This window comes from Sprattus sprattus (assembly GCF_963457725.1).
Source record: "Sprattus sprattus genome assembly, chromosome: 2".
NCBI classification, from domain to species: Eukaryota; Metazoa; Chordata; class Actinopteri; order Clupeiformes; family Clupeidae; genus Sprattus; species Sprattus sprattus.
In genome coordinates this window covers 54,701,130-54,722,768 of record NC_137921.1, presented here as the reverse complement: position 1 = coordinate 54,722,768, position 21,639 = coordinate 54,701,130, and the positions used below count along the sequence as shown (strand labels likewise).

The 21,639-nt window shown below is 45.4% G+C and overlaps 1 protein-coding gene across 2 annotated transcripts in view; it reads right to left on the bottom strand.

Moving 5' to 3' along the window:
• mast2 (microtubule associated serine/threonine kinase 2) overlaps nt 1-21,639 on the bottom strand; it is a 119,813-nt gene that overhangs the window by 43,589 nt on the left and 54,585 nt on the right. For both annotated transcript variants that reach the window (XM_080833197.1, XM_080833198.1), the window contains exon 4: nt 3,875-3,906. In XM_080833197.1, the coding sequence (XP_080689323.1) occupies nt 3,875-3,906 (32 nt within the window). The remainder of the gene's footprint in view (nt 1-3,874; nt 3,907-21,639) is intronic.

The window sequence follows — 21,639 nt, the reverse complement described above, 5'->3', positions numbered from 1 at the left end:
AGCTTGGCACGGTTTGGGTTTAGAAAGGGACATAAGTAGCACTGGAGAGGAAACATTTCGGCCCAAGTCTGCCTAAATACTGGATGGCCATTATGCCTAGTCACCAGAGACACCATTAGCAGCTGGCCAACACTCTCCGCCTGTGTGTGAGACTACATTTGCCAGTCTAGGGTGTCTACCCGATTGCAGTCTGGTGAGGATCTGAACAGCATACAGACCACCTCGGGGTAGGTTGAGCCTCAGTGGAGTCAGCAAGCCTGGGGTCTGCCAACCTGGTCAAGGTTCAGCTGCTGTGTTCCAGGCCATGGAAGAGAGCACAGCACCAGGCAGAGGGGGACATGGGTGAGTCTGTTTGATATGGGGTGTAGTGGGAGAGGAGTGACCAAGTTGACTGGGCTCTGGCCTGGAGTGTTGCTCTCTCTCTCAACCACATAGATATACACTCAATCACAATCCATCGAGTGCCGCACGGGTTCAGTCTCACCGCCGCTAAAGTTCCCACACATAAACATCTGGAGCACCTGAGTGTCTTTCCCCTTCTCTTTTTCCTTGTTGGCTGAGGTTGCACTGTTTCCATGCCAGTGGGTCAGTTGTAAGATGAGCTCTAGCCTGGTGCTGTCAATCACACGGGGCTTAGTAGCAATAGCACAGCCAGTGGGGAGAGGGAAGTTACAGTGCTAGATATCAGAGCATCTGTGACTGGGCTGAGAACAGGGAACATTCTCAGGGCAAAATGCATGAGATAAAACAACAAGGGAGCTCAAATGTCAAAATACAAGCTTGTGTTCAATACAGATGCCCGCTTTATAGCAGAGGGGGGGGAAATAACATGCCAAGACTTTTGATTTCTGATTATCTGCAGTAAGATAAACTGTGTGAACTCTGCCAAACAGCATTTCCAACCCACTAGTATGACGTACTAGTACTTTCAGCTCACAAACTTCGGTGTCAATTTAGCTTAGTGACAGTTCCCTGAAAGTATTTCGCAGCTTTTAGCCTTTAGCCTTGCTGAGAGACAATCCATCTGTTCTGGGGGGTTAAATAACTCGGAGCAAGACAGAGCCCATGAGTAATAGCCATGTTTAGGGCTGCCACTCACAATAACAAAACATGAAAAATGATGTGTACAAATACTGACCACTTTCACACAACTATACTAAAGCACAAAATGAAATCCTCAGATATGCTCATTTATACAGAACTACAATGCAGTGTTTCTTACTGAATGTGCAGACTGGGAATACCAGCTCTTTCCTTCCTCTTCTTCATAAGGGTTTGTGAAGTTTGCGGAGTCCTTTGTAAAAGTTCACAGTCACCACTCTAATAGCCCTTGAGTCTTTCGGGAACATGGAATTCAAAACAATCGCAACAGTAACATTACACTGAGCCATATCCTTCCTGTGACCATCTCTCCTTTGCTCGACCTCATCTGAAACAAATCCTCTGCTGGTTGGAGAGAATTCCCACCCAAGCTTGTCCAGGCAAGAGCAGCCAACATCTCCTACACTCGTGCAGACACAATGAACCTTTGCTGGACGAGAACAGAAGAAGATTCCAGAAGGACTTAGCTGGGCTGTGTGAGCTGTGTGAGCTGTGTGAGCGTGAGCATGAGCATGGCTGTGGTAGGTGAGAGCTGATGCGGGTGATGACAGGAACAGAGCTGCAGCCAGCATTGGACTCCAGTGACACAGACAGGCTGTGATGCCCCCTAACCTCCACTCCCACTCCTCTCTCTGACAGAGCAGTACTCCGTGTACACGACACACATTCAATCTAGGGGCACACCCACTGGCTCCAGGGAGCAGGACACACTAGTAATATCGCAAGACCCCTGGAGAGGTGCAGCTGTTGCTCCAAACTTACACTTGCCTCGACAGCCTGTTCACACACACATATAAACCCATGAACAACACACGCACATGCACACACACACACACACACACACACACACACACACGCACATGCACTTCTTAGTTCTGGGAATCAAAGCCCCATCATCATCCCCTCCATAGTTCCCGCAAACCTGCTTTGCTAAATGTAGCTCTCACGACAGCAGAGACAATGGCCAGGATCAAAGAGCCATTGCTCACAGCACGGCCGCTCGAGCATCCAGAGCTAATCCAGCCTGATTACTGCATTGACGTGCATGGCCACAGGCTACTCTAATGTAATTACCTACACAAGGCAACATCTGTGTTTAGATACTCTTTCACTCTTACACACTTGATACATAGTTCTGTGTGTGTGCGTGTGTGTGTGTTTGGGTGCGTGTGTGTGTGTGTGTGTGTGCGTGTGTCACATGTTGGTGCCATGTCAGAGAGATGAGCGATTGGGCAGGGTTGAATAGCAGTGATGTTCTAGAACACTACTGAGTAATTCTATGAACCGAGTGAACCTGATGGCAGATCACTCTGTTCCTGGCCTAAGCCAGGCTTCTGTTTCAACATGAGCAAACCCACTGAACGTGCTCTCACAAACACCCTCTCACACACACACACAGCTGCTGTAGAGATTTGGATCGTAGGCAACACATACGTACACTAAAAGACACACACATACACAAGGACACACATACAAGTGTTCCCACACGTCACAAAAGGGCACATCAAATATTTGCATAATTCCAAAGGATAACACACTCAAAGTTGCGGTTGCAGTTTGCAAAGGTTCCCAACAACACAAATCAAGCTTCTAAATGAGCCAAAAAAGGTCATCCCAGAGACCTTCACAGCACACACTGGTCTATTCCCACTTTTGTTATTTTGTTGGGTCAACAGGGTCCTGCCATCAGGTTAAAATTAGAGCAGTAAATTAGGTGAAGGCTACAGGGGAATGCTTAGCTGTCAGCCGGCGGCATGCTGTGGTAGCATACAGTCAAACTCTGCTTTAGTTGTCCTATAAACATGTAAGCCTTTCACCCCTGACCTCTGAACCCTAGCGTTCAAAATGCCCATCAGCAGTGAGAGCATGTCCCTCATCCAGTAGACATGTCTTGAACCATGATGCATGCTTCTACAACAAATGACCCAAGTTCTAAACAAAGAAGAGCTACTTAAGTAAGTCCTGAAGTTGTTGTGGCATGATGTGCAACATATGCTTGGCCAGAAAGCAGGCAATGAAGGGAAATGATGCAATTGACATATCACAAAAAGTCGGAGACTGCATCATCAGGCAGTGTGTGTGTGTGTGTGTGTGTGTGTGTGTGTGTGTTTATGTGTGTGTGTCCTTGGATCCTGAGCCGAATACTAATGCTATAGCTGCCAGTCACAGAGAAAAAAAAAGAGCTAGTGAGTGAGAGTTTGTGTGAAGTGTGAGAAAGAGAATGTGGGTGTGTGTGAGAGAGCAGGCTAAGAGAGGGAGGGAAAGGGGAGAGAGAGAGAGAGAGCGAGAAGTCCTACAGCCATGAAGAGAGAAAAACACCTTCTGATATGCAGTCGCAGCAACAACCCCTTCCTGCCTTCTCCATCTCTTTCCCACCACGTCTCTTTCGCACCTTATTATCTCTATGGGAAAGTGAGAGGGAGTGGCAGGTGATAGAACTGGGGCTTGTGGTTATGGGGTTAACATGAGGCTTATAGCATGTGTCCCAGAATGTGGATGCTGTTTCCCAAATGGTGAATTCTGCAGCCCCGGACTGCCACAACAGAGTCTATTGAGCCTCAGCAGATTGAATTAGCCCCACTTACAGGGCCATCTCACTCACAGTGAGCTCAGGCAGGCTGTACCACTCTTGTTTGTCAGTCCCCACCCCCTTTAATCACAGGCCATGGACACAGAGAGTGTCAGAGCACACCACCCCTCTCCTCTCCTCTCCTCTCCTCTCAGACCAACGTATGCAAGAGAAAAACCCAAGAACAGAGAAACAGGTACTTACAAACTCCCTCTTCTGGGCAGGCTCAGCTCTTTCTGCAAAAGAACAAAGACACACAGGGCAGAACATCAATATAGTGGCCAACATAACAATTAGAAGCTGTAACTGTGAACAAACACACAGATGACATCACATATGCCTGGCAAAGGGCTAAGGATTTTCAGGGATAATGCTTATGTTATGGACATTGTATAACCACACTAATCACACAAGTCTAGTCACAAATCTCTAATGCTTTGTAATGTCCAGGAATATCGAGCTGACTAAAGCCGGGCAGACAAAGTGCAGCTTGTGCGTATGATGTGGTAACTCACACTACACGTTTCAATTGGTCTGTCCGCACGTGATTGTTGTTCTCACACTGAGCAAAATCAGACATTGGAACTACTCACACTGCAAAACAGCCAATAGAAAATTCTGACATTGCAAAAATCCACCCAATCGGGAACATTGATTGCTTTTAATCAGGCGTCATCAAACTACACGATAAATGACAACCAATCTGATGAGACTTTCTTTTTAAATTACCATGTTTAACGAATACATAATTTGTGTAATTCTGTTTAATTTACAATGAACATGCAAGCTATCACGTCACAACTTTGCTTCCATTCTTATGCATCTTGTGCACTAACTTAGGGCAAACACTAGGTGGCAGAAGAGTACCACATAATTCCCTAACTACTCTATTGAAGAGAATGTCTTCAATTATACAATTTATATGTGGTAGGGCTTCATTATACATACACACACAATCTTTTTACTTCCAAATCATCTGGCTACTACCCAAGCTGAAATGTCATGATTGCGATCACAGTTTTGACATACAATTCAGTCCAACAATAGACTGGGTGAATGTCAACAAACCATAAATGAACAGAGCCACTCAGTTGAAGTCTGAAGATATATTAGTCCTGTATTGCAAATGAGCAGAAACATTTCTCATTCATCAACTCTCTATAACAGTGAACAACTGTCATGGCAACAGATCTCAAAGGGAATAAGGGCCGTTGTAAAAATCAAACGGATCACCAGAAAGCCAGTACAAAGACACAGAATGCTACCTTCATTTCAGACAAAGTGCTAAATCAAATATAGACATCGGTGTGCGGCGCATGGGCCATTAGGCTAAATGGATGGGTATGTTTACGGAGTCATCATCTATTAGAGAGGAGGCTAGTTGGTCAGGGCCATTGAGTGTTTGTTTACAGAAGCCCCATTACAGAGCCACACTCTCCACACTCTGTTGACCCCTCACCTTCCATCAGAAAAAGGATCATTTTTTTACAGGTACATTTCCCAAATTGCAAAATGGAACGGTATATCGGCCAAGGAAGCCAAAAACTCCGCCTATGTTTAAGATGATACACCCTGGTTAACTACCTAAATTAACGTTATTCATTTTTCACCTTCACATACTGATGGCATTAGAGCCATATACCGTATAAAATGGTGAGCAAAAGGTTTCAACCATCACGGAGACAGAGAACAAACAAAATTAGGAACAGAAAGAAGTGAAACAGAAAGAGAGACCCAGAGATCCAGAGAGGAACTAACAGAATAATATAATCCAATATCTAATATCATAATAATAATAATGCCCAAAGGGAGAGCGAAAGACAGATGGGCACCACAGGACAGGGTGACATGGGGGTCTGGTGTGAGAGGAAGAGTCGGACAGGGGATGCATGTCTGAGTAGCATCTGTCTCCTGTGCCAGGGAGCCATCAAACCCCAATGACCCGTCTGCAGAATATTAACGCAGCAACTCTGAGAAAAGTGCACCGCGTGCAAAACAAACAGCTAACACCGTTGAGGCTAATTAGTGACTCAGGCAACCTGCACTAATATGGCTGGGATTATGTAGACCCTTTAAATATTGATTACATGGAGTGAAGAGAGGAGCTGTCAGATTCCTCTGACACAATGTGTATCTCCCTTTTTCTGAAGAGGATCTAATGGTAGCGCCGTAAAAGGTGTGGCCATGCGAGAGTGTGCTCCAGCCGAAGCACAGCTCCAGCCCCCTGGTCTGTTTAAAATGAGGTCAAGTCATCCAGAAAGTCTTCCACCCACCCACACACCTACACACACACACACACACACACGCACAGTGTTTCTGACTAATGGGAGTCTGGCACCAGACCTTCCACCAAGCACTCGAGACATCCCACTAAACCAAGGACAGGCCAACACTAAATCTACAATGACTGTATCCCCAACCCTAACCCTCCACAACAGAGACAAAAACACAAACCACTGTTCATAGTTCAGAGTCTATAATGAGCAAGACAAATGATGGGAATCCATCAAAAGAAATATATAAATATAGCCTGTATACTTCCAAATCAAAACCTAATCACATTTACAGCGCTTTGCTCTGAGGCTTAATGGCCTCCGTCGTCTCAACCTGCGTATCCTCTTCCATCTCCAGACCACAGCCTCACAAGCTCAACTCAATTTACTCCAGCCCAGTGTCTGACGCAGGACAGAGAGCGCACTACAGCACACACTGACAAGGCAACTGAAGTATGCTAAGGAGGAAACGTTAAACTTCATTACATCTGCAAATGCTCACCGAAGACTGAGAATCTCATGGTTTTGTGTGATGCATAACGCTAACGGCCACCTGATGCCACGCCATTACTGTCAGTGCTGCTGAAGTGGGGAGGGTTGATGCATGAATGTAGGAAGATTGTATTGTGTCTCGAGCTGCAGGAGTGATGGATAATATGTCCTTGAGATTGTTTTTATGATAAACTAGCTGCACTCTGGATCAATGTCTAGTTTGGCTGAAGCGGAGATGAGCGACTATACAAAAGTGTGGGAATGTACACATAGGACCATGCCGTTTGAAAGGATGGATATCTAGTTGGCCTGGCTGATTGCATTAAAGCGTGCGGGTAGGTGGGGTCCCTGTGCCGCCACATTCTAGCAAGCCCCCACCGCACTCCCCAGCAACACTGCTATGGCCAATGAAATTAGTGAAAGTGACAGTTTGGACTGGGCTCTGCTGCGCATAAAGGTAATCTGCCCAATGGACGCCATCAATATTTCTTAAGTCCATCGAGCGTGACAGGGAGCCAGAGAGCAGGGAAATGTAATTAGAAGGATGGGCGGAGGAGGGAGGGAGAGCGAGAGAGAGAGAGACGGACCATACGCCAGGGAAACAGCAGAATGAGACAGAAAGACAGACATCCATGGGAGACAGGGGAAGAGAGAGGGGAAGGCCTACACTGCGTGTCAGTCAGGCAGTGAGCTGAGCCATTGAGGAGCACTTTGCTGGGAAGTAATTCCAAAAGGAATGACTACATGCAGGGACAAAAAAGGGCAACTCTAAGGTGGGTTTCAAACAGCAGAATTTACACACCTGTGCTTTAAAATGCTTTTTTGATGGGTCGAGGTTAAGAGTTTTCAACTTTTATACAACCACACGACACACCTTTCAAACTGAATTGTTTATTCTCAGAATGACTAAGTCAGCTAAGCCCAGTTGGGGAAGTGAGTGTGTGAGTATATGCCTGTGTGCTCTAGTGCGACATCCCTAACTCTACAGAGGGATGACACAGCTCCTCTGTGTTACAAACAAGGTCACCTCAGACCACCAACCTTTCGGTTGTCTTGGCCAGGCCAAGCATGTCCAATTTTTTATTTTTTTAAACCCAACCCTCCACTTCCACTTTTCCTCCTGCCAGATATCCACCGCTCCGAGGAAGAGGTGAGGCCCTTAATCTTAACCCTGTCTGACGCTGAAAACATACACCCACACGTGGCTGTCCTGCCTACATCAAGTCTCCAGAATCTAATTTGGGGAAGGGGGGAGGGATAAGACAGACAGATGAACAGAGCAGAAGAGAGAGGTAGAGACAGACACAAAGGAGCCTCTGACCTGAGCTCAGGAGAAGAGAGACATGAGAAGGGAAAGGGCCAAAGGATACAGAGCGCCCATGTGCCATCTCTGGATGGCTTCCGCTGTGTCTCAGTGAATGACATGGGGACCGGGCACAAGGCTGCTGGGGAGTTAATCCCTTCTGTCTGTGGGTGGTGAGATGGGGAGAGGGAGGCTGTGCCTGCAACTAACGCCCAGCCAGCCAGGCACACTGTCAACACAGACCTGGGGCCCTGCCAGATTTGGATCACACTAAAAACCCTGCACTGACGGATACATAGACACGCTCAAAGCAATAAATTACATTCCAAGCAGACACTAGATCCATTTTTTCTGGAGCTACACTGTCATCCACAAATCACATGGGCTGAGTGTTATGAAGGCTTTAATGGTTTGTCCAAACACACACAAAGAAAAGAGATCTACAATGGAGTAATAACATTTTTTTTATTTCTGCCATGCACTAAACTGCTGATAGCTCATCTCTACTTTAAACATGGTAATAATTGCTTGTTTACACAAGATACAACACACAATTAATGAGGCAGGGGAGAAATAATTGCCTGTTCATGACCATAGCAGCACTCGATAGTAGCAGCAGGCAAGCTAATAAGATTGGCTCAACTGCTAGCATAGCCAGTTCAACAGGCAGTCACATACAGAACAAAACGCCACAGCCTCAGGCAGCTACATTAACCGCTTTTTGCAGAGCATTTACCTAACACATATGGGTCTAAATTATGTATCGAACTGTTTGTGAAGTGCTAAACTTTATCAAATGATTAAAATAACAATGTCCATCCCTCTTAGCAGCACTGCCGTTTGTTTAGGTTGTTTTGAGGCAAAGGGGTTCCATTAGCAGAGAGTCTGTGGACTGAATGCTAAGTAATCAAAGAAGGGAATTCAATGAATCCAGGATCTTTCCAGAACTAGGCAGGACTATAGGGCTTATCTTGCAGAATTACTTAACCCAAGCCAAAAGGGATGGCATGGCTCATTACAAGAGAGCAACGAGAAGGGAAGGGACCACCAATGACTTCATTATGGAGAACCAATGAGATGCCTAGTCTTCACTTCCATCTGACATGGAAAAGAGTCTTTTGACCAGAGACTGGTGCTAACCCTGACTGACAGTCATTACAGGGACAGCATCTCAAGGCAATATGTCTTATGGGAAGTCAGCTACCATCTGCCAATAGTTTACATCAACCAGAATATAAATGAGCTGGTTTAAATGTTCTTTTATAAAGAATGTGTACAATATACTGTATGGAATTATCTAGCCAGTACTTTCAATGAGTTCAAGGACAATAGGCCCATTCAATGCTTTGCTTTTTCTGAATAATTTCAAAAATCATATTGTAAGATACAGCCAAATAAAACTACATATTTGTCCTGTTTGTCAGTGGCTAATGAACTGGGCTCAAAAACCAGCACACAACATGACGGCAAAACTAGACAACCTCACAGAGAAATACTGATGAAGTAATAATGGTCTAATAGTAGTCTAATAGTCTAAGTTAATACTAAGTCTAATAATGAATCAATTTCACTGCCTTAAGTGCACTCACACAGACGGCAGCAACCCACAAGCTCATATTTATACCTGTGTGGGATGAACAATTTGGCCTGAACACCTGGCGTCTAGATCCATTACAAAAACGCAGAAATGTGCAACAAATTATCCCACCGTCTAAATGCCTACTGTGTGGGTTACAAGAGCAATTAAGCTTCATGCCTCAATTTTGGCCAGTTAAAGTTGCTGCCAACCCATTCAAACTGAGGCATGAGTACACTGATGCAATAGAAGGGACCAGATTAAGAGAAAAGGTCTGAGATAATATTGTCTTCCTTCAAATCCGAGGCATGGAATAAATCTCCCACAGTCGCAACCTAATTTGTTATGTCATATAAGGATGGTTCAGATTCAGAGAAAGAAAAAACAAGCCAAAGTGAGAGCAAAAAAAGACTAGTCACTTGTTTGACAGACACAATAATGACATCGATGTCGCAAAAATGCTACATCTCAAAAGATATCTGGACCTAAAGAAGCTGATGAGCCTAACAATTAGTTATGCTCCGTAAGACTGACAAAAGTCTCTTAACTATTAGTTATGCTCCGTAAGACTGCCAAAGTTACATCTCATAAGATATCTGGAACTAAAGAAGAACTATTAGTTATGCTCCATAAGACTGACAAAAGTTACATCTCATACGATATCTGGAACTAAAGAAGAACTATTAGTTATGCTCCGTAAGACTGACGAAAGTCCTTGGAATGGGTTGGCAAACAGGCTAAACAGCCATGCTTACGGCAAAGCATAACAAGGTCTTTCTAAATAGAACAGATACCAAGCAATGACTGCTGATGACGCAACCTTGTGAATGATAAGGGTGAGAATCAGCTGGACTAACCCAATAGCCACACTATTGCTACTGCGGAAGGAAGCATGGGCAGTATGTATAGGGAGTGACTGATGGAGTCTGGGGTAAAGGATGCCCAATGAAGAGGTAAGAAGAGCAAGAGGAAGGCCACCAAGAGATGAAAGTAGTCAGGAGGTAAGGAGGGTAGGTGTAAAGAAAGGGTAAGGAAGAGGGAGAATGAGGACCTTATAGATCAGTGGTTCTTAACCTGGGTTCGATTGAACCCCAGGGGTTCGCTGAGTCGCTCTCAGGGGTTCGGCAGGGGTCAAGATACACACAGTATGATGTTTTTAAAATATAAAATGAAGGGTTCAGTGAATGCACTGATGAAGCTTGCAGGGTTCAGTACCTCCAGTAAGGTTAAGAACCACTTTTATAGATAGATGTGGTGAACAATTTTGAAATCCAATAGATATTACTCAGTCATGTCTTACAGATGAAATCACTCAAAACATAAAGGCTGCTCATACACACACACACACACACACACACACACACACACACACACACACACACACACACACACACACACCCCCCCCCCCCCCCCTTCATGCATACCCATTCCCTACATTTACAGAATCATTTGCTAATTACTCTCTATTGTGTCTCATATCTCTTCAAGCACTGAGGAGGGTGCCTGCTTCGTCCAATCCTAACTCCCTTAGAGAGGGCTCTAATCTGGCCTGATCAGGCTGCCTATTCATGCCACTGACACAAGCAGCTCCACACTTTGTGAAGAGGGGGGGGGGGGGGGGGGGATACACAGCACTAATCCTAATTAGAATGTGCACATTAAAATTAAATCTTCATGCTTCACTGCCATTATTATGTGGCGATAATGGAGAGAAAAATACTGGTATTGAAGACTGGCATGTGGTTTATTTTACCTATCAAACAATTAACACTAATGAAAAAATGGTGCTGGTGTTTGTTTCAACACGCTCAGCAAACAGAGACGGTGGAATTAACCAAGTCTGTGTTTTGCAATTTGGCAGTTCATCACATCCAACAGTAGACTACTCCCACATAGTGTTGTCATTACCTTTGTTTGAACTTCGTTGCTTTAAGCTAACGGCTGCGCAGTCCACTTCAGAGGACTGTTGTGTGTAAGCAGAGGAGGATGTAGCACTGCCAGCTCTGCCTGATTAGTATACATTACTGAGAGAGGTGTGCACACAGGCACCCTGTCTGCTTCTCAACCAGATGGATGACAGCAATCATCTCTCAGAGGACCAGAGTAATCCTCAGACAGCATCTACGGTACGAGCCCCTGTATCCTGGAAACAGCTCTCAATTTCTCTACTGTCGTGTCAGCATGGAAATGTAGGATATTAAAACCCAATGCTGACTGTGAATATTAAAAACGAAAAGAGGGGAAAAGGGTTTCCATATAAGGAAAGCTGCAGAGCATGGTATTGTCTAGACTGGTAGACATACCATACAAGGTGACAGTAATATAATACTACACCATACCTGAATCCCTGTAAGATGGTGCTGAAGCAAGCAGCATTGCTCATCACAGAGAGACAGCGTGTTTTGTGTTGTGCTGTGTTGCCTTTGAGTATCAAGAGGCCTTGGACTTGAAACAATGTGGGTTGAAATGGATGTCTACTCTATGTGTAAATGTGGTGAATTCAGTAGGGGACTATGCCGTGTCTATGACACTCTAACTGCCATAGTGCCGTAAAACTAGCAAAGAGGCGGAGGCCTTGGGGCTGACTGCCACATGGGGATAGTTCAGAGGCGTGTTGAAGCTAACAAAAGCACCATACTGAGTCAAATCGCAGAAGAAGAGCATCCCTGCGATGGGCATTAATGACACAGTGAGCATCAATGTGAGGAATTCATCCATTCCCAGCCCTCTGCAGGGATCATCTCAGTGAGTGGTGGCAGAGGGAAAACAGGCTATTCTATCTATTGTAGCTTAGAATATAATTTAGAGCTGGATGGTGACGAGGCGATTAGATGCCTGATCTTCCACCTAAGGCACTTAATTGTAAGTTTAGCCTATACTTAAAAAACTATTACTGCCAAGATGCCATAAAATGAGGTCTTGAACGAAAACCTTTGAAAGAAAACTATTCTGCATGACATTAAACTGTGATGTGTGAGCTCAATCTAGCTGATTTATCAAAGTAACTGCTATTCCTGATATCGTTATATTTGAATGTTCAGTATATATACACACAATGGAGAATAAAGCTGTCTCTTTTGTGTCTGCTACCACCCTCATACCCTACCCCCTCCGTTGCCATTCTCCGGTCCTCCTCCTCTGTGTCTGTTTCCCTTGTTTCTGCGTCAGTGAAACTCAGTTCATTATCTCGAGGCAGGCAGACGGAGACACCTTCCAGGCCTACTCCCTGATGCTCTGCACCCTGACACACGCAAACATCTTCAATTTGCACCTTCAGGCTGGCTCACCCCTCCCCCTTACTATGACTCCCACCACCCCCACCGCCTGAGGAATACACACACGCAAAAATACAGACATGGGCAGCACACACTCCCCCCACAAGTTATCCTACAAGGCACACACATGCACACACTTATGTGATGGGGTAATTTGTCTAACAGACAGCAAACTACCCCAAGAAAGATACCAGCAGAGCTCTCTCAGGTGGAAGCATGGTGAGTGATAGAGGAAAAAGCACAGGAACATAGAGAAAAGAACAAAGAGGAGGTACAAGAACAATGCACAGAGAGGAACAAAGAAAAGCAGACTAAGACACTACGAAATGTGACATTCTAAAGATACAAATACATAAAAACATTTTTTTAAATGTGCCAGAATACCAAGGGATAGGAAATATATGGTTCAATGGGTAGGGCTTGAACAGCTGAAGAGAGAGAGGATTTGGACAGCAGGATGAAAACAGATTGCAGCACATAGGCTGACTGATAAAGAGAGAAAAAGAGGTTGATTGAATGTAGAAAGGTGAGGCGAGGTAAGAAGAAGAGATGAAAGGGTAAGGAGAAGAAGAGGAAGAACACCTGAAAAGAGCAAGAGCAGATAATGAAAGAGAGAAATATGGGGATGGACATAGACGGAAAGATACTGGGCGGTGGATGTGTCTATCTACAAAGAGGAAGGATGTGCATAAGTGACATAGAAGAGAGACATAACAACAAAAGCAAAAGTGAAGGAAGGAACCATGTGAGAACAATGTAAAAATATGTAATACAAAAAGAAATGTTAAGCCGCCGGTCAGATTGAAGGTAACAGTCTGAGAGGAGACTATGGGATCAAAGCGAGGGATGAGACAGATACATGAAGAAAGACAGGGGGATGGGAGGAGAGATGAGAAGCAAAACATGTCCAGAGAAAAAGATAAACAAAAACATGGAGGGATCGAGAGAGACGGTCGGACGAGAAGCAGAGAGGGGCACAGACAAGACAGAGGGATGATGGCGTATAGCAGCAAGAGGAAAGGTGGAGGGGCTGAGTGAAATACAGTAGAAAGAGAGGGGGGGGGGAGGGGGCCTGGCTGGTGGTTCCCCTGAGACAGAAGCATGCGAGTAGGCGGCAGATCAAAGCCTCTTCCCCGCAGAGACAGCAGGCTGCCACAGTGCACACGCTCAGTCAGGACTGTGGGCTGATTTCATCAATGTCTGCTATGAGAGGTACTCTAAGAAGGCAACCTTTTCCTCTCCAGGGTGAGAGGCAAGGGGAGAAAAAGAGAATTTGACTGAAAGGAAGACCAGAAAAAATGAAATACAGACAAAGAGAATATGAGGGGGGGGGGGGGGGGGGGGCAACAAAGAGAAAGCAAAAGACGGAAAGTCTATTTGTCAAGGGAATGACGCACATTGCCACAGTGTCTCAACCCAGGATAGATTTATAAGTCAGCGCATCACACCTGTAATTATAGTTTAGGTGAAGCACGGGGACTTTTCTGTTTGTCCATGGTGCTGACTTCTCAAAACATTGTTTGAAATCGAGTGTAGCCTGAGGGGTTGGGAGGAGGGGATGTCTAGACATTCAGATGCTAGGCCGATCTGCTCGCTTCAGCTGATGCAGTCGTAATGCACAAACTATGAACACAGCAGATAACGATGATCAATACCAACATGGAGTCCCATGTTTCAGGCTGCATCCAGCCCTCAGGGTGATGTCCTCTAATAATGAGGGCTTCCGCTCCAGTGTGAGTTTGCGTGTGTAAGGTGTTGTGAGGTCCAATGCAATTCAAACTACAGGTCCAGATGCTAAAGCTCAGCATAACCAATACTAATATTAATATGTTGAAGCACCATAACATTCTCCTTGTGAGGCTTTTAACACCCCTTTACATATGAAGGGAAACAAACCTAGGCTGTTTTTCAGATTTCAGTCATTAGATTTCATGGCAGAGCAAGACTGATATGTGCCAATGGATCATATGGTAAAGAGCTCTGGCACTGTGGGGATAATTTGTGTCTGGGGTGGCCGTGTCTAAATCTCTACTGTGTGTTTCCATCTGTATCTGAAAAGCTTTCCAGAGCCAGTGACCTCCTTGACCTCTGCAGGCCAGCACTCTGGTTTCCTCCATCACTCACCACGTTCTTCTTTTCCTTGATTCCCTCTCTCTCGGTCTCTCTCTGTATCCCTCCTTCCCTCCCCCTAGCCAAACGATGAGCTCATTCTCTCGCTACAGACCCACAGTGAGCTCATTGAATGGTCCTTAATGCGTTTATCCGCAGCTCTGCCGGGAGAAGCAGGGTGGCGAGGCCGGCACAGTCCAGAAGTGAGAGAGCCAAGCGGGGAAGACACAGCTGCCCTGTTCTCATGGTCCACTATGTAAACAGAAGAAACAGCCATCCTAAGAAAATGCTTTTGCCCCACATCTCGCTAAGCTGGTTAAGTTGTTCTTATCCCTGTTCCAGGGTCGGCTTCTGCCTGAGAGAAGAAGGGCCCTCTGAAGGGTACCAGGAACACAAACAGGATAGGGTTCACAGAATAGACCTTATTTGGATGTACATAACGGTGCCACACACAGAGAGACAGACGACAAGGACCAAAGAACAGAAACACTAAATGATGCTCTGACAAACTGACACAAAAACAAAGAGTAAGGATCATATACATTTCTATCCACTAATGAATCTCTCTCCTTTTCATTCCTTTCCCTCTCGCTCATCTTTTTCTCCTGAAACATGCATGGTATCTACTGGAAAGACATCCCTATTCTTAGCCTCCACTGTGGCTGCAATGTTCCAAAGCCCCACATTAGAATTCCCTGAGTGTATGACCACCTCAATCACCATTCCTGTTCCTCATTTTCCGGAGGATATTACAGCTCTGTGCATCCCAATTCAGATCTCTCCTTCAGTGTCGTTGTAGCATTTCTGTCACAGTGTTCTCCTTCACTGCAGCCCTGCTTGTAGTTATTGACAAATGGAGTTTCTCACCAACCCCCTTACTAAGCTTGAAGGGGACATACAATACTGCAGAGAAAGCCAGATTCATTTTTTTATTTAAATGTATAACATGTTCATTAATACTGATACTTTAGATTAGCCACTTTATTTCAGGAATACTTTTGTAACCCAGAAGCTGTCTTTTAAAGGGGAAAATAATGCTGCCTTGCTAATTAAGCGAAAAAAAGTATTGTTTGATTACTTGACAATTGTATAATTTGTGATTATTATACAGAATAAGAGAAACACAAATCATTTGCAGCTCTGACATTATTGTCACTCTACTTCCTGATCACAGTTTCTCAAGTACAATCTTCTCTAAGAGGAAAAAGATAAGCAAAAAATGTTGCAATCTCTGACAAGATGCTGGCAAAATGGCCGAGTAATGCAAGAGCAGCACTCAATGTGAGGAGTCATTCTACACCCCACAACAAGATGCAGGACTATGAAGGCTGGGGTTGCATTAATATTACAGCACCAGAGCTGCCAGCAGGACAGGGCTGACACAGCAGAAAGTCTCCTGAGAAGCAGCAGCTGTTGAAATCCCCAGTCTGAACCCAGGTTACAGAGATGCCATAGCTTTATAAAACTAATGAAACAAAGTTAAGGGAAAGAAAAGGGTGTAAGACACAAGGTGTAAAGAGATGGCGAGAGGGAGACTTGCTGAAGGGATGTCTCCTGACAGTAGGTATATGTAAGAGAAAGAGACAAACAGAGAGACAGACCGAGTGAGTGAGGGGGTGAAGAGTGATTGAGCCAGACTCAGCAGAGAAAAGAGCGTTGAGAAAGGGAAGAATGAGATTCTTAAAGCAAGATTACCCTGTAGTCTAAAACCTACAGTATCTACTAGACAGAACATGTCTAGACACTGTCTGGTTTCAAAGCAAAACTCCCAAAAGCACACACTTGACATATTCTTAGTCAATAGCCCATCCTTTTACTCTGTTCTTCTCTCTTTTGTCTTCTCTATGCCTTTTCATCTGTATTTTTCTCTCACTTACCAGGTTGGTCTCAGCAGGCTCCTTCAGAAGGCATTGGCGTACTCCATACCAGCTCACAGACCTCCTGCAGCCCAAAGGCTTCCTCTTATCCTCCATGCTTTCTGTGAGGAGCCAGGGGCAGCCCCTTCCCACACATGTTGTGGAGCAACACCTAACCTAAGTACAACTCAGCCAGGCAGCCTCTTTTAGCCAATGTCTAATCCTTTAGCGGAGGAGATTATTCAGTGCACGGTTCTGAAGTTCACAGTGCACACACTCCTGTGTCTGAACACACACACACACACACACACACACACACACACACACACACACACACACACACCTCCTTCTGTGTGCAAAATTCCTGACTGAATTAGACCTGTTGGTCTTCAACATTATGTAGTTTGCCAGACAGGATTAGAGAGGAGCAGGCAGGCCACCACAGAAAGTCAGCGCTGTGAAAGAGGCTGAGGTTTAGAGGTTTGGATGTCTCACATCACCTTCTGCTCAACCTTCCCTATGTCCTCAGGGTTCTCAATACCAATACCGGAGATTGCCTGCATGCTTGGTCAACCATCCCTAACAAAAAAGCAGGGGCTAGCCCTCCCTCACTAAGGCTGCTTCCCTAAAAGGTACACATTCTCGCTACCTGACAGCACATGCCTCCAAGCATTTCCATAAAGCATAATGTGAAGGAAATGCACAATTCATAACCATACTAGAGCCAATGCATGTTTATGAAGGGAACCACGAGCCTGAGGGCTGAGACCAAAAGAGTGTTGTTGTGGATGCAACCTGGATGCATAAGGCCATGACAACATGATCACACGGCATGGGCAGATGTCTGCATATGTGGAGAGAGGATGCAAATGGAGTGAAAACATCTGAAGACAACAGAACATAAATGTGTGTATAGGAAACAAGCCAGGAATAGCCTCTACTGTTACATATTAACACGACAGATTCCATTGCTCTAGTTAATACACAACAGTGCTAACAGTCCTAATTAGACTCTAAATAGCTTCTGTTGCAGCCGTACACACACTCAAGCATCCTCTGTCACCCTTCAACTCTAGTACACTTCCTCATTTTCCCTGCAGGTTCAAGCTCATAGAGCCTACCCTACACCCCACCCCCGCCTGTCCCATCTCCTGCAGTCAGTGAAGCAGGAGAGCAATTTACCAGCTCAAACTGCCTTGAAATGGTGGAAGGAGGGGTTGTCAAAGGTTTGTGTCTGGGTCTCTCACCAGTCTCCCTCTCACTGGTGTATCAATCCTCCCTGTCCATCCTTTTCATAATGTGCCACTCTAGCTGTGCCTCTCTCTCTTTCTGATTCCTATCTCTCCATCTCTCTTCCAGTCTCTTTCCTTCTCTTTCTCTGTCCTGTCCTTTTTTCTGCACTCCCTCGATCCCTCTCATCTTCCAGTTCGGTTCATCTCCCCAAACACACAACCACTTCACACCTTCTTCCACACAAACAGCCCCCAGTCACAACAGCCCAAACAAAGGAGTCATAAGAAAACAAAACGCTAACAAAAAAGAAAAGAATCAGAGAGACAAACGTAAGCTCCGTAACATTTCCAGTTTGATACAAAAAGTAAACCAATGCATACAATTGCTTCAGAACAGCAAACAGAGGCAAGGCTGTCCACACAGACAACCTTGTCTATGCCTGCTGCTGACAGACTGTTTATAATTGGTTTTCTCAGCCACTGAAAATCAAGTTTCCCCAGACCAAACCCACAATAAGTCCTGTGAGTACTATGAGCCAGCGAAGGGAGAAAGTGAGCCAGTTCAAAAGGGACACTGCCCCCAAGACACTGTGAGAAGTGGTAATGGTCATTAAGGGTAACATGACACATTGTTCCGAAACAAATGCTTTAAACTCTCGTAGGCTAAATAAGTGTCTGATCCAATGTGACAACAATGTGGTTCACATGCCAATGGTGATTTGTATGTCTGCCATACATTGCTGATTTCTCAAGGGCAGCTGGGGAAAAATATTTGACACAGAGTAATAAGCATTTAACAGCAGTAAGCCCCCCGAGACCACTCAAAGGCATTAGCCAGATTTAGTCTGCAGCACCCTGCCCACAAAACCGGCTCCCCAACGGCTGCCAAGCCCCCTTCACCCATCTTGGTCTTTAACCTTTAACAATAAACACAGACAGGATGGGTTTTATGGGGTCGTGTCTCATGCAGGGTAGACATATTAGCTCCACTCCCCAAATGACTAACTGCAAGGACCACTTAAGTTACATTAACTACAACATTTCTCACACGTCACACCCTAACAAGCTATTTATCAGGACCCATTAGTCATGTATGTTTTGGTCAACCTCAGAAATCACCTCAAAGAGCATCACCAGTAAGGCAATAAATTGAACTATCAGGCTAATCTCCTTTATGGTGGAAGGTAAGTTAGGTCAGCTCTGTGGTTTGGCAGAGGAAGGGTAGCCTCCCATGATCACCCTCCCCCAAACACTGGGAGAGCCCCAGGGCTTGGGCATTGAGCCATGCTGGAGGATTTGCTGAGACAAAGCCTCATCCCAGTGCACAGTCCACTGGCCAGACACAACACGGGCAGCCCAGCTCAGCAATAACTTATCCCGCCGCACACACACACACACACACCGCAGACGGACCACCGGATGTGTGCACCATGAGGCAAACAGAACACACCCCAGCAGAGGGATGCACACAAACCAGTTATTGCTTTCACACCTAAATGAACCTGCACGTACATAAAACAGCTCTCCCTGGGGGCTAGCACACAGAAATCTGTACATTATGTGAAGAATGACAGAAGAACTCAAAGACCTGCCGTGCACATGGAGAGTACACCACCACAAAAGCTCCCTCACAAAGATTCAAGGCAGGGCAGTTACAGAAACAAACAAACACACACACACACACATATATTCATACACAAACACACCCCTCACAAGGAATATCACAAATCATCAGTAACAAAGAATAAAACACAGACACACTCACTCACACACTGTCATATTAGTATGGACACACTGTACGACCTGTTTTCGAACACATTGGGTTCCTTTCCCAGTCAATCCCCCCCGGGCTAATTATGCAATGTACCCTCTCAAATATCAGGACAGCAAGGAATATAGTCTGACTAGTGCTGCAGGACGTAGTTAATCATGGGTATTTCACTGACTTCTCACAATCATCACAATGAGCTGTGGGATTACGTTACCATCCATTACAGCTCAGAGGCATGCAAGTTTACGAAACAGCCAAGGTAAGTCACACACCAGACAGAAATGGACACAGGATAATCTAAAGCCTGATTTGGTAGTCCAGGCAGAACATAGGCAGTGCCGTTCCACTTATCCAGGTCAGCCCTGCCCATGTCTCCAACTCCAACAGACTCCTTAACTGTTCAGACAAACACCAAACCAAGATGTTGAACATGCATACATCTTGCAATCCACATGGGACAAACAGCATTTTTTTCTTCATGATAGTAAAAAGGCAATTGCAGTTTAACTTGATCCCGATACTGGTGAAGGAATAGGTTGTTGTTATGCTGGAGTTGGAGAACATGCTGGCACATTGCTGGAGACGCACAATGCAACAATCGGCACCAGGTCCTAAGGCCATACAGAGCTGTATGAGAGGAGCCATAGAAGCAGCACTGAAGGCATACAAACCACCAGAGAAACAATTCAAGATACCAAAAATGTCCTGATCACTAACTTGTAGTTGTGGTAAAAAAAAAATCACATTTTATACATGAGGCATTTTAAAATGTCAAACATTCATCATGAAAAAAAATACGTTATCTAATGTAAACAAACTCCAGCACAGCAGAGCATCTTCTGTTCCACGGGCCCTTACCTGGAGGCCTCTTCTCCGTAAGATGCTGGAGTCATCCATGATGGCCCTCTCTCGCTCTCTCTTTGACTGCCTCAAGATTGGCTGTTTGACTCCTGTTTGACTCTGGCTGTGAGTAAAGGCACACAGGCAGGCACTCGTCAGCTCATCCACTGGAGTGGCACTGGTTGGCTACAGCCTGCCATGAACGAGCAGAAAAACCTGAAGAACCACAGTGCCAAGTGAGACTTCTTAGGTGAGTCAGCAGCTGTGAGCTCCCCCAGGAGCTGGCTCATGCATTTAGAGTGAGACCAGACAAGGTCAGAGCAGATGGCAGTCACGTATTCCTCGGTGTCTGTGCGCAGCCCTTAAGAGTTCTCCCTGTCCTCTTCAAAGAAAGATAACAGAGTTAACAGTTCAGAGAAGAACAAACTGTGTGTTCGGTTTACAAAATTGTTCACGTAACTTTGACTCTTTGTCGTGGTGTCTGATGGTCTTGACGCTTTTGTGCAAACTTCACAAAGAGTCCTCTTCTTCGAGTAAAAGTGTCTTCTCTTAAGCATAGACGTTCCACAGCTGTCCAAAATGAATAGATAAGGATCTAAAGGACATTACCAAAAAGAATGCTCTCGCCAAAAACAGACACAGCAGGAACTACAGAAAGACAGCAGGGAGCTTCTGATCAACGGCCGTCTGCTTTTTATCCTCTCGGCGGCAGTTGGCTATGTAAGGTAGTCTGGATGCATGTACGGTAGTCTGGATTCATGTAAGGTAGTCTGGATGTCTTCAGCAAGAGAGCCTGCTGCTCCCGCTCTCCCACTGTTCCCGGTCTCACGCTCAGTCTCTGTGTGGTGATGAGGAGCAGTGTGAAGCACATGTGTCCCTGAGCTGGCCCTCCCTTTCACTGAGCACTCGCTCCCGTCATTCATCCATTCAGAGCCGAGGCACACGTCACCCCCCGTCACCCGCCTGCTTCTCCTTTACCAACACTCTTCCCCACACAGCCAGCCTTGCATCAGCTCTCACACACTACAGGCAAGCAAGGCTGTCACTCCTCATCTTTCTCACGGCTACTTTGATTTCTATGGAAACCCTTGTTGCCCGTCACAGGCAGTACGCAGTACACATTAATGATGGCAATGAAGCCTCTGGGGGGTTTGCCCAGGAGGGAAAACTCTGTTCTCACACAGACTATAAGGAAGATGCAGCTTTCTAGCCTGCAAATATAGTTAAAGCAGTAGAGCCAGT